We start from the raw sequence: 20,859 nt of genomic DNA on the forward strand, positions 1-20,859 counted from the left end.
TATACTTCAATACTAAAACCAATTTTGGAGATATCAAGACAGCTGTCAGTTTGAAACAAGCTCTTGTCTTATTTTCTGTTGTTGATTTCTTACCACTTTTTGAGAAAATCATAAAGAATACTTTAGAGGAAAAGTGGATAAATATTGGAAATAGACAACGGGAAGTGTGTGTATAATGAGAGATCTGAACTGCCAGTGAAAAGTTGGCAAGTATACATCCTACATCGCTTCTGTCAACTTCAGTTGTTCTCAGTACATGCACTTAACAGGTTCATAAAGATCTCTTCCTACTATTTTACCTGATGAATGGACTGCACTCAAAGTTCGTGATTTCAAATAAACCTGGTCCACAAAGTGACGACATGACTTCTGACCTTGTCCACCCCAGTCCAACACCAGCACCTCCACCTCGTACTATTTTAACAGAAGATCTGACCTTTATGCGTTAATGGTTAATGTCTCCTTCAAAAACCATGAGCATGTTACCTTCAGTCAAACTGATACTGGGATAGATAGGTTTCTGAACTTTTAGGGAAACCAGGGAAATAAAGAGGTAGTGCAAAGTTGAAGATAAAGCTGAAGATCAACTACAATCAAAGTAACTAGGCTCAAAGGATCCTACGGTCCACTACTGCTCCTATTTCTAATGTTCAGAAACATATTAAACATTAGGAGACATGATTTGGAGATGCCGGTATTGGACTGGGGTGTACAAAGTTAACAATCACAACACCAGGTCACTTTTTTCCAAAAGTTCCGTACCCATAGGGAGGGCCTCAATCAGGACCTTGGGTTCATGTCACACTACAGGTGACCACCATTGCAACACACACACACACACATATATATGTTTGTGGGGTAAATTTGTACTTGCAGAATTACATTGCACTTTGCTCAAAAACTGCATGAATCCATGTAAGACTCTTAACTCATTTTTTAAGATTAGAATCAGTTTAAACATTATGGCACAGACAGGGAACACAGGGGGCTAACACCTTCAACATACTATCTGACTGACACCAATCGTTACAGTTAACCTGAGAATATAACTTTTAAATAAAGTTTTGTGATTTATATATGAAAGCAGTGAAACTAGTATGGTCATTCTAACAGATGAAAGACTCAACAAACAATCAAGGTAGTTTTCAATGTATAATTTCAGTTACATCACACTGTAAACTTTTGCTATAAATTCTGTGTCTTACAATTGTGTTCTTTGTTGTGGTTCTGTTCGCCGAGCTGGAAGTTTTTGTTGCAAATGTTTCGTCCCCTGCCTAGGCGACATCATCAGTGCTTGGGAGCCTCCTGCGAAGCGCTTCTTTGATGTTTCCTCCGGTGTTTATAGTGGTCTGTCCCTGCCGCTTCCGGTTGTCAGTTTCAGCTGTCCGCTGTAGTGGTTGGTATATTGGGTCCAGGTCGATGTGTTTGTTGATGGAGTTTGTGGATGAATGCCATGCCTCTAGGAATTCCCTGGCTGTTCGCTGGCTTGCCCTATGATAGTAGTGTTGTCCCAGTCGAATTCATGTTGCTTGTTGTCTGCGTGTGTGGCTACTAAGGATAGCTGGTCGTGTCGTTTCGTGGCTAGTTGATGTTCATGTATGCGGATTGTTAGCTGTCTTCCTGTTTGTCCTATATAGTGTTTTGTGCAGTCCTTGCATGGTATTTTGTACACTACATTCGTCTTGCTCATGTTGGGTATTGGGTCCTTCATTCTGGTGAGTTGTTGTCTGAGCGTGGCTGTTGGTTTGTGTGCCGTTATGAGTCCTAGGGGTCACAGTAGTCTGGCTGTCTGTTCTGAGATGCTCCTGATGTATGGTAGTGTGGCTAGTCCTTTTGGTTGTGGTATGTCCTCATTCCGTGGTCTTACTCTTAGGCATCTGTTGATGAAGTTGCACGGGTATCCGTTTTTGGCAAATACCTTGTATAGGTGTTCCTCTTCTTCTTTTTGCAGTTCTGGTGTACTGCAGTGTGTTGTGGACTTTTGAATAGTGTCCTGTTGCAGCTTCGTTTGTGTGTGTTGGGGTGGTTACTTTCATAGTTTAGGACTTGGTCTGTGTGTGTGGCTTTCCTGTATACCCTTGTAGTGAATTCTCCATTCGGTGTTCTCTGTACCATCACGTCTAGGAATGGGAGTTGGCTATCCTTTTCTTCCTCTCTCGTGAATCGGATTCCTGAGAGTGTGGCGTTGATGATCCGGTGTGTTTTTTCTATTTCCGTGTTTTTAATGATTACAAACGTGTCATCGACATATCTGACCCAGAGTTTGGGTTGAATTTGTGGTAGGACTGTTTGTTCTAACCTTTGCATTACTGTTTCTGCTATGAGTCCAGAGATCGGTGATCCCATGGGTGTTCCGTTGATTTGTTCGTATATCTGGTTGTTGAATGTGAAGTGTGTTGTGAGGCACAAGTCCAGTAGTTTAAAGTACAAAAAAACGGACAGATAACCAGAGCTTTCCTACAAAGAATGAAACCGGAAAGCAACAACACCCCCAGACTCTATGGATTACCTAACCAGACATCCCACTCAGACCCATAGTATCACTACCCGGGACCCCATCATACAAACTGGCCAAAGAACTACAACAGAAACTGAAACAACTGATCAGCGGATCCAAACACTCTATACAATCAACACAGGAATTCTTGGACATCAGAAATATACACATAGACAAAGAAGAAACCATGCTATCATTCGACGTGACGACACTGTTCACTTCGATTGACAAAACCCTAGCCAGAGAAACAATAGCCAACCTACTGGACATACAGAACAGAAAACAGGACGCTGAACCTATCAACAAAGACGGCATACTTAAACTACTGGACTTGTGCCTCACAACACACTTCACATTCAACAACCAGATATACGAACAAATCAACGGAACACCCATGGGATCACCAATCTCGGGACTCATAGCAGAGGCAGTTATGCAAAGGTTAGAACAAACAGTCCTACCACAAATTCAACCCAAACTCTGGGTCAGATATGTCGATGACACGTTTGTAATCATTAAAAACACGGAAATAGAAAAAACACACCGGATCATCAACGCCACACTCACAGGAATCCGATTCACGAGAGAGGAAGAAAAGGATAGCCAACTCCCATTCCTAGACGTGATGGTACAGAGAACACCGAACGGAGAATTCACTACAAGGGTATACAGGAAAGCCACACACACAGACCAAGTCCTAAACTATGAAAGTAACCACCCCAACACACACAAACGAAGCTGCATCAGGACACTATTCAAAAGGGCCACAACACACTGCAGCACACCAGAACTGCAAAAAGAAGAAGAGGAACACCTATACAAGGTATTTGCCAAAAATGGATACCCGCGCAACTTCATCAACAGATGCCGAAGAGAAAGACCACGGAATGAGGACATACCACAACCAAAAGGACTAGCCACACTACCATACATCAGGAGCATCTCAGAACAGACAGCCAGACTACTGTGACCCCTAGGACTCATAACGGCACACAAACCAACAGCCACACTCAGACAACAACTCACCAGAACGAAGGACCCAATACCCAACATGAGCAAGACGAATGTAGTGTACAAAATACCATGCAAGGACTGCACAAAACACTATACAGGACAAACAGGAAGACAGCTAACAATCCGCATACATGAACATCAACTAGCCACGAAACGACACGACCAGCTATCCTTAGTAGCCACACACGCAGACAACAAGCAACATGAATTCGACTGGGACAACACTACTATCATAGGACAAGCCAGACAGAGAACAGCCAGGGAATTCCTAGACGCATGGCATTCATCCACAAACTCCATCAATAAACACATCGACCTGGACCCAATATACCAACCACTACAGCGGACAGCTGAAACTGACAACCGGAAGCGGCAGGGACAGACCACTATAAACACCGAAGGAAACATCAAAGAAGCGCTTCGCAGGAGGCTCCCAAGCACTGATGATGTCACCTAGGCAGGGGACGAAACGTTTGCAACAAAAACTTCCAGCTCGGCGAACAGAACCACAACAACGAGCACCCGAGCTACAAATCTTCGCACAAAAATTGTGTTCTCCACAACCACCTGATGGAGTGGCGCTCCGAAAGCTAGTGCTTCCAATTAAACCTGTTGGACTATAACCTGGTGTTGTGAGATTTTTAGCATTAGGAGAGTAATCCTATGTATAACTTCAAGGCACTAGTTTTAGGCACTTGATTGCTTAGAAGTAGAAAAGTGATGAAATCCAGCAAGTAATGAAAGACATCAGATAATTTTATGACAGGACTGAATTATGCCCCATACCTGAACGAACGTCCCCTGTTCTTGTACAAATGGACTCTGGATGCTTGAGAACCACTGGTCGTATATCCACAGTGCCAACCAATGCTCCAGTTACACACAGAGTAGTTCAAGGAGAGCAAAGACAAAGCTTCACAGCAACCAAGCTACAAGCAAAACAACGGGTATCAAAACACAGCATTAAAAAGGATGAAACAATCAATTAAAGGAAGAGTGCTGGTTAAAGGAAAAGTTTAAGCGAGGAGGTGACTAAGTCATAAATTCATAAAAGTGGGATCTTGCAGAGCAGCAACATATAAATCCTCAGGCCTCGTGACCCCTCTTTGCAAGGCTGTGCTGGTCATATAGAGATATCCAACAAGGTCATGCACGCAAAGTGCCTCAACAGCATCCTGCACCCTCACTTCATCAGGAACAGACCCTGGTCCCACAATCTTATCTCTATTCTGTCGATTACATAACCAACAGTGGCCACATCTCCTACAAGGCAGCTGTGAAGGGAGAGCTGTTGCTGTCCAGCAATTCTTGGAGGTGGAACCTCCTCATCCCCTGGTGCTTACTCACTATCGACCAAGCATAAGTCATGACTGCAATTAAATACTAATCTCTTGCCTGGATGACCATATCTCCAACAACAAAAGCTCTCCACCACCCAGGACGAAGCAGACTGCTTGAATGGCACCCCATCCACCATCGTCACCAATAATTTCCATCATCGTCAACACAGTGGTTGCAGTTTGAACACTGACAAAATGCTGTGCAGTAACTGCAGTGGAAGTGATGGTGCAGTGGTATTGTCATTGGACTAGTAAACCAGAGACCCATGTAAAGACCCAGGGACAGGTTCAAATCCCGCCACAGATGGTAGAATTTGAATTCAATAAAGACAAAGCCTGGAATTAAAAAGTCTAATGATGGCAAATGTCAGAATAACCCAATTTAGAGAAGGAAATCTGCCATCTTTGTATGATCGGGCCTAATTGTGACTCCAGGATTTTCAATAATGTTGCTTCTCTTCACTGCCCTCTGAAATGGCTTAGCAAGGCACTTAATTCAAAGGGCTATTAGGATGGGCAATAAACATTAGTCCAGTCACCGATGCCACTGACAGCCAATAATTAAAAAAATTCATCAAAGCTGGTCTGGCAATTCTTTCCAAAGATGTGGCCTCCCCTACTGTGAAGCACAAGGTTAGCAAATGCTTAGGAAAACTACAAACTCCACCATCATTATGTGGAACTTCTAGTTATTTCTTCACTGCATAACTTCTACCCTAACAGCACTAAGAGTGTCCCCACATCACATTAACTGGAACAGAGCAAGATGCCAACTTACCACCACCTTCTCAAGGGCAATTAGGGATGGGTAGCAATTGGTAGTCTAGGGCCAACCCAAATCATGCAAAATTTTTTTTTAAAAAAAGGGAAGAAAGTCCCAAGCGCACGCATTAACTCCCTAACGGCCATGCAATCACATTCCAAAAACAGTGGCTGCTGGCCATGCCCATTAAGCATATCCAAGAATCTTTATTGACAAATCTTTGTGAATGAAATCATGATAAATAGAAGGATTTGACTCTGTCCACTATTTTAGTGGACAGATAACAAATCAATTCATCCAAAATATAAGACAGATAAATGTCACATGTCTGTCCATTACTGCCATTGGTAATGGTGAACAATGTAAAATATTAAAATGGATTAGGTTCACAAACTACTCAAAAGACAGCATGCAAATTTTTTTTTTAAACCCAGACATCACTCACTATAAGGGCTCGGGAGGTAGACGAGGTCAATGCATGAGACACTGCAGTGATGACACGGGACAGATTGTTCTCTATCGTCACATCAGTGGTGCTCTGCGAAATGTTGAATCCTCTGTATGTCCTGGATAGTTCAGGGGTAAAAAGCACAAGTTACAGTCAATTATCAAAGCAAATTTTTGTTAAAAATCAATTTCAAGCTAGTAACAAAGTTCAATTCGCAGGTGTGACTAAATACTTTGTGGTTCAGTTTTGAACAGGTGTGATCTTGGAGAGAAATTCAATTTATGCATTCAAATATGCACTATGATCATCTCACTGGGAGAAGGAAAAAAAGTGAATCGTTTGACTGCTGTCTTGTTGAGGTTATCCTTTTCCTGCCCCATTGTCAACAAGGGTTCAGTCTGCAAGGTATCTACAATTTCTGGCAGCAAATCAAACTGCTCTGACCACTTAACATAAAACTAATGAATCACAAACACATACTAAAGTAGAACAAGTCCAAAGGGATTAAACTTCGAACATTTAAGGCTGATACTTTTGCATAAAAACAACTATTAAGCTTGGCAAAATAATATACTTACTCAATCAACATCTATAAAACTAAATAACACCAACCAGTGTTACAGCCAATCTGCTCAGCGCACTGAGCCATCCGGTTCAAACAGTGATTTAAACATGGCAAACCCTCAAATAGCAGGCGTTGAAAGGTGAAACCCCATACTGGTCCCCAAGATAAAGCACAATACTGAATAAACGCTGGCTATCTCCAATAGGTCCTCCTACTTATTTGTGAACAAATTCGTTGATGCTTTCCATGAAACCCTTTAAGCTTCTCATGTGCTAAGAAAGCAAAACCTTACTGCATGATAAAGTGACAAACTGATCAGTATTTTTAATGTTATGACTCAGACTAGACAAGTCAGATCCTAGACTGAAAGCGGACTTGGTACATCCTAAGTTTAATTTCTGCAGTTGCTTGCAAGGCAGTCAGCCATCGAACACAAGGTGCCAATATTCTTTAAAGAATAAACACAGGTTTATTGCAATAAATAAGACAAAAAATGTACACACAAAAAAAGTTTACATACATCTTAAATAACAAGGCAAAGTTTCAACCTTTACCCAACAATATCCTTTAAGTTACTCAAATCCAGCAAAATAGAACTTTAATTTCTTAGCTAACATCCAGATTTGATGCCTGGACACTTCTTCCAAGTTCTGAGACCTTGGATTGCTTTCCACTTATGATGGCCTAAACACCTTTCCCCGTTCCATCAGTTCGAAAACTTTCACACAAATTCCAACAGCTTGAAGACTTCACAAACTAACCTTACGTTTCTACAGGGGTCAAACAGTTATTTTGACCTGAAACCTGATTCTTCTTTTAACAATGTGGAAACAGGCCATTCAATCCAACAAGTCCACATTAACCCTCCGAAGATCAGCCCATCCAGACACGTCTCCCTACCATTTCCCATGGCAACCTAAAGATCCCTGAACACTATGGGCAATTTTGCATTGCCAATCCAACCAGCTTGCACATCTTTGGACTGTGGGAGGAAACTCACGCAGACACAGGGAGAATGTGCAAACACCACACAGACAGTCCCCAGCGCTGTGAGGCAGCAGTGCTAACAACCGAGCTCCCAGATTCTGAGCTGAACTCAAAACTATTAGGCTTCTCCAAATGTCACAAGTTCTACGTTGTAACACTTCATTAACAGATACTTCATTAACATTCATAGATATCTTGCTCAGCACTTAAGTTACATGTCTTCTAGGGAATATCATCTTTGGCTCACTATTCAAAATGATTTACTTACCTCTTGAAAAAGAAAAGTTGACTTTACAGAACTGAGACCACACAGCTATAATACCTCAACATTAAAATCCAAACAACAATGAAATAGTATATGTTTTTATTACAATGATCACAATTACCAGTTACTGCAATTCTGACAAAAATTAGTTATCATTAAGTATAATTGATACACAACTGCATTTATGATATTTTCAAGAGGAAAGCATCCCAAAGTGCTTCACAGAAGAGAGTTATCAAAAAATGATTAATTTTGAGCCAAAGAAAATATTATGATTTGTGACCAAAAGCTTGTTTTAAAAAGGTAGCGCATAGAGGAGGGTCTTGAAAGACTACAAATAAGGGGAGGGCTGTACAATTAATGGTAGGACCTTGGGTAGTGTTGTAGAACAGAGACCTAGGGGTGCAAGTACATAATTCTTTGAAGTTTGCGTCAGATATAGACAAGGTGGTTAAAAAAAAACACTTGGCATGCTTGCCTTCATTGCTCAGTCCTTTGAGTATAGGAGTTGGGAAGTCACATTGAGGTTGTACAGGACATTGGTGAGACCTCTTCTAGAATACTGTTTCTAGTTCTGGTTATCCAGTTACAGGAAGGCTATTATCAAGCTGGAATGGGTTCAGAAGAGATTTACCAAGACATCGTCGTGTAGGGAAACTTTTGGGTAATAAAGAAAGACTGGATAGACTGGGACTTTTTTCCACCAGAGCATAGGAGGTTGAGAGGCGACACAATACAAATACATAAAATAATAAGTATTGGTGTCTTTCCCCTAGGATAGGGGATTTCAATATTAGGGGGCACATTAAGGTGAGAGTAGAGAGATTCAAAAAAGATCCGGGGGGGAAAATTTAATTTTTTTTTTTTTTTTTAAACACAGAATGAACTTCCTGAGGAAGCAGTGGATGTGGGTACAACTACAATGTTTAAAAGACATTTGGATAGATACATGAATAGGAAAGATTTGGAGGGAACAGGCAGGTGCAATTAGTTTCGTTTGGAATTATGTTCAGCATGGACTGGTTGGACCAAAGGGTCTGTTCCTGTACTCTAGACAAGATGCAAGATGGTGCTGGATATGGTCAATTCCTTGCGAGCTCCTGCATGCAGATCTAAGTTTATTTCTAACAATCGTTCTACACTCTTTAAACTTAAAACATACTTCTAAAAATTACTAATAACTATGTTTTATGTAAACTCACAGGTTTGAAGCTCCTCCGATCCTCAAAGCCAGCTTACTGGATAAAGGTCACGGTATCCGTGACCCATCTGACCAATCCGGAGGGCCAGGCCAGGCTAGCTGGAAGCAGCCTACGTGAGCCCCAGGCTTGGGGCCTGCCAGAAAATGGAGGGACAAGAGAGATCTGTCCCAGGAAGGAGAACCGACACAAAATGGTCCCGGCCCCATAAGACACCTGCCTGAACGAAAGCTATCAGAACATACCTGGAGAGCAGCCCAAACACTTCTAAGCAGCAAAACAAAACCATGGCTGGACCTGGAGCAGCAAATCAGCAGCAACTTAAACCAGGAACTTCTCCACTGGGCCCTAAGTAAACTCCCTCCGGTAAATAAACCGCACAGTAAATTACCTGCTACACTGGGTCTGAATCACACCCTCTGCGAAAATACACTAAATGGCAACCTACCTGCTCCACAAGGTCTTAGGAAGGAACACTTAACTGGAAGCAGTCACAATCCACTCCACCAGACCACTCAAATGCAAGAAACCTGCAAGGAAGCTGGGTAAGCCTGCTGGCTTACTCCTAGCAAGTGTACAATCTCTGGAGAACAAGATGGACAAACTCAGATCACGGCTCAGCTTCCAGCATGAACTGTGGGACTGCTGCGCACTCTGCTTCACAGAAACCTGGCTCAACCCATCGGTTCCCAGCACACTTCAGGCTGATGGTTTATCTATTCTTCGTATGGACCATACAGTGTCCTTGGCTAGGACAAAGGGTGGAGGGGTTTGCTTTTTAATCAACAACTTGCGGTGCACAGACATTGCAACCTTAGGCAGCCATTGCTCCCCAAACCTTGAATTCACCCCTTCTATCTACCAGGGGAATTTATCGCTGCTATACTAACTGCTGTGTAAATACCGCCACAAGCAAAGGTTGAGGAAGCTCTGGATGTGCTGTACTCCACCACCAACACTCTGGAGACGGAGCACCCAGAGGCCCTGTTATTGTAACTGACAACTTCAATCATGCCAATCTAAGGAAGGTGTTGCCCAAGTACTACCAGAACATTACTGACCCACCAGGGCCCCAACAATTTAGATCACTGCTACACCACTGAAGGATGCCTACTGCTCGATCCCCCACCCTCATTTCAGGAACTCCAACCACAATGCTGTGTTTCTTCTCCCAGCTTACAGGCAAAAGCTCAAGCAAGAGACCCCCTCGTGGATACAGGTCCAGTGCTGGTCGGAGGAGGCAGAGGATCAGCTCCGGTGCTGTCTGGAATCGGCTGATTGGACCATGTTCAAACAGTCCGCAGGTACCTTGGACGAATACGCCACCACTGTCACAGACTTTATCAGCAAGTGTGTGGAGGACTGTATACAGAGGAGGTCAATCCGGGTGTTCCCCAACAGGAAACCCTGGATGAATCAGGACATACAGAATCTGCTAAAAACCAGGCATGAGGCCTTCAGATCAGGAGACCCACTCAAATATAAGGAATCCAAGTATTACCTTCGTAGAGCCATTAAGACAGCCAAGGACCACTACCGATTCAAACTAGAGACCCAGACAGATACCCGGCGACTATGGCAAGGACTGAATGGCATCACAGGTTCTAAAAAGAGACAGTGCAAGATAGTAGACGATGACACATCCCTCCGAGATGAGACTTGTCTCAACACCTTCTACAATCGCTTTGAGCAGAATTTCGAGGGAGAGATAACACGTATTCCGACAAGTCCTGACGAACCTATCCCAACAGTCACTGCATCAGAGGTCAGATCAGTTTTCCTTCGTGTCAATCCAAGGATAGCAATGGGAGCAGATGAAGTACCAGTGCACTCAGAGCATGCACAGATCAACTGACAGAGGTCTTCTCAGACATCTTCAACCTCTCCCTGCAGCAGGCCACCATCCCTGCCTGTTTCAAGAGGGCCAACATCATCCCTGTGCCTAAGAAGGCTCATGTAACCTGTCTCAATGACTACCATCCAGTGACACTAACATCGGTGGTCATGAAGTGCTTTGAAAGGCTGGTCATGGCATTAATCAACTCCAGCCTCCCCATTACTCTTTACCCATTCCAATTTGCCTATCAGACCAACAGATCCATGGCAGATGTCATACCACTGGTCCTTCACTCCTCCCTAGAACAACTTGACACCAAGAACAGCTACGCAAAAATCCTACTCACTGATGACAGTTCAACCTTCAACATTATTATCCCCTCTGGACTGATTACTAAACTTTGTGATCTCAGACTAAGCCCCACGCTCTGTAACTGGATCCTCAGGCCATAATCAGTGAAGACTGGGGACATTATATCAGCCTCACTAACACTCAACACTGGAACCCTCCCAGGGGTGCGTACTCAGCCCCCTATTGTACTCACTGTATACCCATGACTGCATCGCCAAATATCAGACTAATGCCATTTACAAGTTCGCTGATGACACCGCCATAGTCGGTCGAATCTCAAATGGCAACGCAACAGACTACAGACGAGAGGTGGAAGACCTGGAAAAATGGTGCACTGAGAACAACCCAGTTCTCAATGCTGACAAAACCAAGGAACTCATTATTGACTTTCGGCAGGATGTTTCCCATGCATCTCCCCCACCCCTACACATTAACAGCACAGAGGTGGAACGAGTGGAGAGTGATCATCCATAAAAGCTTTTTTGGACCCTTCATGTAGATGCACTGGTTACAAAGGCCCAACAAAATCTCTTCTTCCTCAGGCAGCTGAGGAAATTTGGCATGACAGCAAATACCCTTGCCAACTTTTATAGGTGCACCATCGAGAGCATTCGGTCTGGATGTATCACTACCTGGTATAGCAACTGTACCATTCAAGATCGGAGATGGTTCGAGAGAATGGTGAACTTGGCCTGGACAATCACAAAGGCCTACCTTCCATCTATAGAATCTATCTACCAGGCCCACTGTCAAGAAAAGGCCGCCAGCATTCTTAAAGATCCATCCCACCCTGGCAATGTTTTTCTACAATCTCTACCATCAGGGAGAAGATATAGAAGCCTAAACACACGCACCAGCTGGTTTCAAAACAGTTTGTAACCTACTGTTGTTAGAATACTGAATAGACTCTCAAACTCTTAACATTCACCTGTACCTGTTTTTGTTTTTGCCGCTGTTTGCCTGTAATTTATTTATCTATGCTACTTAACTCTGTGATCTTCTTGTATTGTTTGCAAGACAAAGCTTTTCACTGTGCCTCGGTACACGTGTCAATAAATTCAATTGAATTCTATGACTTTATGGCAGAGGGGTTTTGGGAGGAAATTACATAGCTTAGGTAACTGGAAGTACAGCAAATAAATCATGCAAGAGTGGTAGTTTCAACAAATAAGGAAACCAGTAATGATCAAGACAACTCATTAGGGTCAGTACCTGGTGATAGTGCTAACTGCAAAGTGAGATGGAGATTGAGTCTCATGCATGAGAAGCTGCAGGTATGCACTGCTTTGGTCTCTGGCTACAGCTACCACTGGATCAGACTGTCCTTGGTCACAATCAAAAAAGAGACGAGGTATCAGCCTGCAATAACAAAAGAAGAAAATAAAAGTTAAATATGTGCAAAAGAAAAGCACTTGAATTATGATTTCATATATAGTGGGTCAGGACATAACTCAGCCTTGCAGTTAATAGCAAAATGCACCCATAAAAGTTGGAATGATGCACAGATATCATAGCAGCTAATTAGTTACATGAGATAGGCAATGATGGCTTTTGTGAGCCTTTTCCAAACAATGATCATTTTGTGCCAACAGCTTTAACCACCACAATTAACTATGTACAGGTATTTTATGAAAATGTGAGAAAGGAGAAGGGGAGATTTGATAGATGCATTTCCAATAATGAAGTGTTAACACAAAGAGACCTGCTTACAACAGCTAAAGAAAGAATAATGGTGACATTAATAGTGAATGTTCTCTGAACTGCCTCCAATGAAATAATATATTTCCTTAAATAAGGGGACCAAAACTACTCTCGGTACTCGAGATTTCATCTCTTAGTTTCATTAAGAGTTCTCTACTCCCATACTCCAACCACCTTGAAATAAGAGATAACCTTCTATCAGCCTTCTTGATAGTGCACTGGTTTGCTGCGTTTCATGCACAAGTACCCAAAAGTCTCTTTGTGTTGCAGTTTTCTCCATGTAAATAGTCCTGTTCTTTTGTTCTCCCTTCCAAAATGAACCTCACATTTCTCACATTATACTCCATTTGCCAACTTTTTGCACACCGACTTTAACTACCAATATCTCTGTGCATTGCTTGTACTCCTCATTCAACTTGCCTTTCTTTGTGTCATCTGTGACTCAGTCTAGAGTACATTTGCTGCCTTCCTCCAAGTTATTAATATAAATTTTAAACTGTTTCAATCACAGTAGTAATCCCTATGGAACCCCACTAGTTATAGGATCTTAACCCCTTATTCCCACTCATTGTTTCTGGCCCATCCATGCGATTATACTACCTCCAACACCATGTCAAACATCTTCAAGAAATGCAAATACAATATAGCTACTGCTTTCCCTCTATCTACTCTGGTCAAGACTTCCGCAAAAGACTCAAGTTAGAAATTGCTGGAAAAACAGCATCTATGGAGAGAAAGCAGAGTTAATATCTCAGGTCCAGTATTCCTTCTTCAGAACTGTTCTACAACGTCCACCACTATAGCACTCCCTCAGTATTACAATAGTGTGTCAACACGGAGGTCTCTAGTGTTACTTTAAACAACAACATTGACCATCTGTGGGAAAGACTGGATATCTCTTTGTAGAGTAAACAGTTTTGAGTTCCCAGAAAAGAACAAGGCAATGAGCCAAACTGGATCTCTCTTTCAAAGCACCAGAGATGCCAATGGACAAACTAGTCTCTCCCGGTGCTCCTCTGATTCTATACTGTAGAGATAAACACAATGTGTAATAAGATATAGATATTTCATAATCCGTGTGCTCAGAGATGTTTTCAAATACCTCTGGAGCAAATGGGAATCAAATCTGGGTGGATGAAATATGCTTGGAATTTGAGAGGGCAGTGCAAAAGTACAGGTCAGTATTTAGTCAGGTTGTTTCAGCTACCGAGTACGAAGATGATTTAACACAGATTGGTGCTCTTTCTGACCCAACAATTGTATTTTTGCAAATAAACCCCGTATTAAGTTCATCAGCAAGTCTCCTTGTCAAGTATCGAGTGAAAAGTCACATATACAATGAAAATCAGAATAAACTGGTCCAGCTGAACAGGTGGCAGCAGCCTCCTCCAGTAAAACAACTCCTATGATTTAGAGAGGTTGCATTTGGTAGCAACATACAATGACACCAAGCAAATGGAATTGAGCATTATTTAGACTAACCACATGCATCCAGACGCAGTAAGAGCCCATCCCGCCCCATTGTTACCTCACGAGGGTTGTAGCTGCCACGTGTCGTACCCTTGGATCCTCATCTCCAAGCAAGTGGATGATGACATCATTAACAGCTCGCTCTTGTAGCTTCAACATCTTGAAAATAACAAATAATTTGATTAGGTAGGCAGCAGCACACATTTAGAAATATATCAAAATGTCCCAGCACAAACGTAGAAACAAAGAATCCACAGTACAGCAAGAGATGCTTGGTCTAACTGTTTAGTGTGAGCTTTAATGCTCCAGATTTCCACCACTGAGTGAAAATTCTTTTCCTCACATTCCCTACAAATCTATTGCCTCTTAAATTAAATCTACACGCATGGTCACTGATCCCTCCAGCACAGGGAAAAATTCCTGTCAATTTTACCTGCACTCCTCATAATTGTCTACATCCCAAACATGTCTCCTGTCGCCACACAATTGCCAGGCAATGACCATCTCCAATGAGAGAATTTAACCATGTCCCTAGACAGATAAATAGATAAAGTATTTTTCCCAAATTCAGGGAGTTCAAAACTAGATGGCAATAGGTTTAAGGGAGAAGGGAAAGATTTAAGAGGAACCTGAGGGCAACATTTTTCCACCTACACAGAGTGTGGTATGTCTATAGAATGTACTGCCAGCGATGGTGGAGGAGGTGGGTACAATTACAACATTTAAAAAGGTTTCTGGATGGGTATGATGAATAGGAAGGGTTTACAGGGCAATGGGCCAAATGCTGACAAATGGGACTAAATCAGTTTAGGATATCTAGTCAGCACGGACGAGCTGGACTGAGGATCTGTTTCTGTGATATATAGCTCTATGACTCTATATGAATTTTCACGATAAACTGCATGGGGTTGCCACTAACCAGAAACTGAACTAGTCTAATCATATAAATACAAAGGCTACAAGACCAGGTCAGAGGCTCAGAATCCTGCAGCAAATAACTCACCTCATAACTACCCAACATCTAGAAGTCACAAGTCAGGAGTGAGTTGGAATACTCTCTGCAGGTCTGGATGGTTGTAGCTCTAACAACACAAGAAGCTTGACACCATCCAGGACAAAGCAGCCCATACGCAGACCTGAATACTGGAGCACTGTCATGGGAAATCTCAGTGGGGCAAGGTTGATTGACACCACATACACAAACATCCACTCCCTCCTCCACCACTCCGTAGTAGTGGTGTGTACCATCTGCAAAATGCACTGCAGAGATTCACCAAGCTCCCTAAGGCAGCACTTCCAACTCAAAGGACAAGCGATATAACCACATCAACTCTTTCTGACATTTCCTTCTGTGACTGGTAGCTTGTAACACTAAAATTCATCAGCAAAGACTGTTATTCTGCATAAGGTTCACGATTCAGTCCAGCCAGAGGCTGGATCACACCCAGCCTCAGTTTCTTCAGTGTTGCTACATCAAATCCCTGGAACTCCCTGCCTAAAGTAACTGTTGGGTCTACCTACAGCATATGAAGGCATAAAGGTAGCTACCACCACCTTCTCAAGGGCGACTTGGTAATAAACACTGGTCTAGCCAGCCATGCCCACATTAGCACACTTTTTAAAAGATGAACTGCTGACCACCTAATCTGTCCTTAGTGTTAACAATTCTCTGCTGCCACATACTGTTCACTCTCAATATCCTTCACCATCAGCCCCCCACAATCCAACTGTCAGAAACCACCATAAAGCTCCATAATCCTTTTCAAAGTCTTTGAATATACCGTCACCTCCCAAACACCAACTTTCCAAAAATATCAGACATCTTCCAGATTTCCACCACATCATTACACCAAAATGCCTCAGATGGTATCCTGGGTGACTTCTGAAGAAGGGCTTTTACCCGAAACATCGATTTTCCTGCTCCTCAGATGCTGCCTAACCTGCTGTGCTTTTCCAGCACCACTTTAATCTAGACTCCTGGGTGACTCTGACACAAGTAAACTGTCACTTATTACCAACTCTGTCCTTGGTGCCCTTTGACATCCTCGCCAAGGCTTCTCCACTATTGTCAATTTAGATGCAACTGCACTCACCTGTTTTCACTGACTGATCCCACCATTACAGTAGCACCTGAAATGGCTTCCCTTTTCTCTCTCTCTGCCAGTGTTATCTCTGAAGACGTCAAAAATCTGCCCTCGTACCCCACCTGTTTCTCATCTCATTTCTGTCACTCATGGTGTCAGGTTCCAGAAGACACTGGCGACATTTAACTCTAACCTTACCTGAACCGCTCAATTCCTCCATAGCCTCAAAGTTGTCAGACTGCTCACCTGACATCCATTATTGGATCAGCTAGAAGTCCCTCCACCTAAATATTGCGAACAGTAATATCATTTGCTTCAGTTCCCCACCACCTACCCAATTCACCAGCCACTGACACTACCACTCAGCCAAGCAAACATTCCTTAAGTTGCCCACTATAAAATTTTGTGAAGTATCTGAGAGAGGCTTAATGCCATAGAATGTGCATTAGAAGTTCAAATTGTTGTTGTAGTGGCTCTCTCTTGTAACCGGATACAGAGATTTAAAAATTGCAGTAGGAGGGGTGCTTGATCAGCTGGACATAAGAGTGTCTCTGATTACAGAGGTTGCCAACAATTTAAGATAGCCATCAACAAACTCAACAAGGAGAAACTTCTTCACCCAGTGATTAGAATGTGGAACTTGCTTTCAGAAGCAGTAGTTGAGGCAAAAAGCTTCAAGATAAAGCCAGATAAACACAAGGGAAATGGAATCCAGAATTATTCTGAAAGGTTAATAACTGGCCCATGTAGCACATCACACTGGCAGAGATTAGATGGATCAAACCCAGCTTGTGTGGTGTACATTTGATAATTCCTGCACCTGGTTACCACCAGCTGTGTGTAGACACCAGGTCCAGCCTGGCAGTGATATTCTTACTGATCAAATAGCCTGCAGCTCTCACTGTCTGAGATTGCACAAACAATCTCAGACAGTGAAACGTTGACGGGTGCCCAGGAAACAAGACACCAGCTTAGTGACCTAAATTAATTGCCTGCACAAGATGGAATGGGAGGATGGAGGAGAAAAAGAGTGATAGTCAAAATAAAACACTCAGGATCACATTTGTCAACATGACTGTAAGACTACAACAAGGCTGTCAGAATTAGTTATAAGAAACAGCAGTACGATGGAAAACTTACCCCAGTGTAGTGATGTTGCCCCCTATGAAGTTCCACTGTTTTCCTCTCCAAGAAACCGACTAGCCTGAGGAACAGAAGTTTTATCACCACTCAGGTTAATGCCAAAATAGTATTGGTGTTTCACCTCATTGGTAAAATTAGAATAGCATCTATGACACACATGTTTCTGTTTAAAAATTTCTATACATATATCTGTCCATAGTCTGATCGGCCCTCATCTTCTCTGCCCAACTACACTCAAAGAGTGACTCAGTCCTTTGATTCAGACCCTTTCAAATGGTTCCCTGTGCCTTCAACCATAAACCTTGCATCCTTCCAGAAGCTCCTTTTTTGATGAGTCAAAATACATTCCTGAGCTTCAGAATGTAAGCTACATGAACCTGGCTATTCAGCATTAAGGGAAGTGCTGCAGTGGGCAACTGCACTGTCCTCCAGCAAAGATATTAAATTAAGCCCTTTCCTGCTCATTTCGGACAATGATTCTTTATCACCACTGAAACACAGGCAGAGAGTTTCATCAGTGGCCTGGTTGATATTCCTCCCTCCAACAACCACATAAATCAAAATTTATGATTATTCACCTCATTGTGGTTGGCATGGTCCTGCCACGAATAAACTGTGTAGTATATAATGTCAACTGTAGTTTAGTAGATAGTGCTGACATCTGAATTAGAAGGCTGGGAAGTCAAGTGCCATTACAAAAAGTAGCCACATAATCCAGGTTGACACTCCTGGTGACAGTGAGGACTACAGATGCTAGAGATTAGAGTCTAAAGTGTGATGCTGGAAAAGCAAAGCAGGTCAGGTGTTACACCGGGTAAACCCCCCTGCTTATTTTAAACCAGCAACACAAGATTTATCCCATGTAGCAATCTGTGAAAATTTGAGAGGTCAAGAACTACTTAAAGTAAAAATTAATGACATTACTTCTTAACGTATAACAGAATAATTAACGAACTACTTACAACTCCTTCCTCTAACCAATCTTTTACCTTCCCCTCAATAATACTAGCCCCATGAAACCCTTGGTTAAGATTGGCAAACAAAATCTCTTATCTCAAAACCAGGCAGCTTTCAGTTCTCTGTATTCCTGTCTTCTTTTCTTCTTCTTGAGGAATCTGCTTCGCATGTTACTGATCGAAAAGCGCAGGTCAGGCAGCATCCAAGGAGCAGGAGAATCAACGTTTCGGGCATAAGCCCTTCTTCTGCTCCTTGGATGCTGCCTGACCTGCTGCGCTTTTCTAGCAATACATTTTTCAGCTCTGATCTCCAGTATCTACAGTCCTCACTTTCTCCATGTTACTGATCGATAAAGGTAGCTTTAAGAGAGTTTTTTTGGGCAGTATTTTTACATGCTGATGGCTTGGCAGTTCTCCTCTCAAATGTTCGATCTTCCCCGGTCTTATACCCCAAAACATTGGATTGTGTCATTGACTTTTAAGATAATCAATATACTGAATTCAAAACGGATTGGAGTTTGGTATTTTTTGGGATATAATTTAAACTGATTGGCCTAATTCAAATCTGTTTTGTCATTTCCAGGCAACCAGCTACCCCAGTATCTGGAGCACATGTTCCACTGTATTGCATTGAGAACACTGTTGTCACTGCTAGTTTTTAACTCTCAAAAAGTACAGTACACCCACACCTTCATAACATCTCCCCCTTAAGAAAGAAAACTATGAAAAACTGGCTTTTTTTTTTTAAAAACAACACATTACCTTAACATATAGATAATTTAATAAGTTCACCCTAACTTCTTCCCATATAAGACAAAGGAAAATCTAATTTAAACTCAGTTAAATCCACAATAACGCATCTGCAATTACATTCTTACATGTATGATTTTTAAAAGTTTGTAACATAAGACTGCAATGAAATAGCATCATATTCTGGTCTTTAAAGTATTCTAGGAATGTAAACAGATTGTGATCCATGCATACAACCGTCTCAGACACATTGTTCGTGACATACACATTAAAATGTTGTAAGGCCAGTACCAAACTCCATCGTTCCTTTTCGATTGTGGAGTATTTCCTCTGGTGGATGTTGATCTTCTTCGAAAAGTAACCAACTGGCAGTTCAAACCCATCCTCATCTTCTTGTAGGAATACAGCTCCAACTCTTCTATCACTTGCATCGATGGTGACCTTAAAAGGTTTTGAAAAGTTTGGTGTAGCTAAAACTGGTTTGGTGGTTAAGATGGCTTAATGGTCAAATGCCTCCTGGCATGGTTCTGCCCATCGAAATTTTGTGTTCTTCTTCAGCAATTCTGTTATCTGTGCCACTACACTGAACTTTCAAACAAACTTCAGGTAGAATCCACTGAATCCTAAGAATCGAAACACCTTTTTCTTCGAGATTGGTTGTGGAAACTCCTCGATGGCCTTAGTCTTTGCGTTCCGTGGGGATCAACCTTCCATGACCGATGTTATGTCCTAAGAATGTCACCTCTGCTTTTGCGAATTCGGCTTTATTTAAGTTTACCACCAGTTTTGCTTCTCGTACTCGTTCAAAGAGCTCTGCCAAATGTACCATGTCATCTTTCCAAGACTTACGAAAGATCACTACATTATCCAAACAGACTGCACAGTTTGTTAACCCAGGCACAACTCTGTTCACGAGCCTGTGAAATGTGGCGGGTGTATTCTTCATTAAAGGGCATCACTTTAAACTGATAGAGCCCATTTGGGGTTACAAACGCAGAAATTGCTTTCTCCATCTCTGATAAAAGGTACCTGCCAGTAACCACGCGTTAAGTCCAACTTGGTGTAGTAACTGGCTTGTCCGATTCTCTCAATACAGTTCTCCAATCCAGGAATTGGATACGAGTCCGATTTTGTAACGGCGTCGACCTTCCGATAATCCACACAGAATCATTGAATCCCGTCCGGTTTGCAAACTCCACTCACACTGGCTTGAATTGATGATGCCCTCATCAAGCATGGCCTCCACCTCCTTCTGGACCGGTCTGGCTTTGAAAGGATTAAGCCAATAGGGGTGTTGTTTTATCGGAGCAGTATTCCCTACATCTACTTCATATGCAATAGCATTAATCCTCCCCATCTGATTCTTACATATGTCCTTATCCTGCAGTAACAAATCTTCCAACTGTGTTCTATGCTCCTGAGATAGATAGTTTACTAACCTATCCCACTCCTCAAGGACTTCTTCATTTTTTAATCTATTTTGAGGCAC

At 42.3% G+C, this 20,859-nt stretch overlaps 1 protein-coding gene across 16 annotated transcripts in view; it reads right to left on the bottom strand.

Annotated features, from left to right (window-relative positions):
- htt (huntingtin) overlaps positions 1-20,859 on the bottom strand; it is a 295,347-nt gene that overhangs the window by 161,683 nt on the left and 112,805 nt on the right. For all 16 annotated transcript variants that reach the window (XR_015751247.1, XR_015751248.1, XM_087974297.1 and 13 more), the window contains 5 exons: positions 17,662-17,725; positions 14,496-14,596; positions 12,479-12,625; positions 6,060-6,180; positions 4,298-4,440 (listed from right to left, as the gene is read on the bottom strand). Coding sequence is in view for 14 of the 16 variants with exons in the window: in XM_087974297.1 (XP_087830423.1) it covers positions 4,298-4,440; positions 6,060-6,180; positions 12,479-12,625; positions 14,496-14,596; positions 17,662-17,725 (576 nt within the window). In the remaining 2 variants the exon portion in view is untranslated. The remainder of the gene's footprint in view (positions 1-4,297; positions 4,441-6,059; positions 6,181-12,478; positions 12,626-14,495; positions 14,597-17,661; positions 17,726-20,859) is intronic.

The sequence above is a fragment of the Chiloscyllium plagiosum genome, unplaced genomic scaffold (assembly GCF_037043375.1).
Source record: "Chiloscyllium plagiosum isolate Xiang-an unplaced genomic scaffold, Cpla_swu_hap1 HiC_scaffold_2, whole genome shotgun sequence".
In the NCBI taxonomy this organism is placed as follows: Eukaryota; Metazoa; Chordata; class Chondrichthyes; order Orectolobiformes; family Hemiscylliidae; genus Chiloscyllium; species Chiloscyllium plagiosum.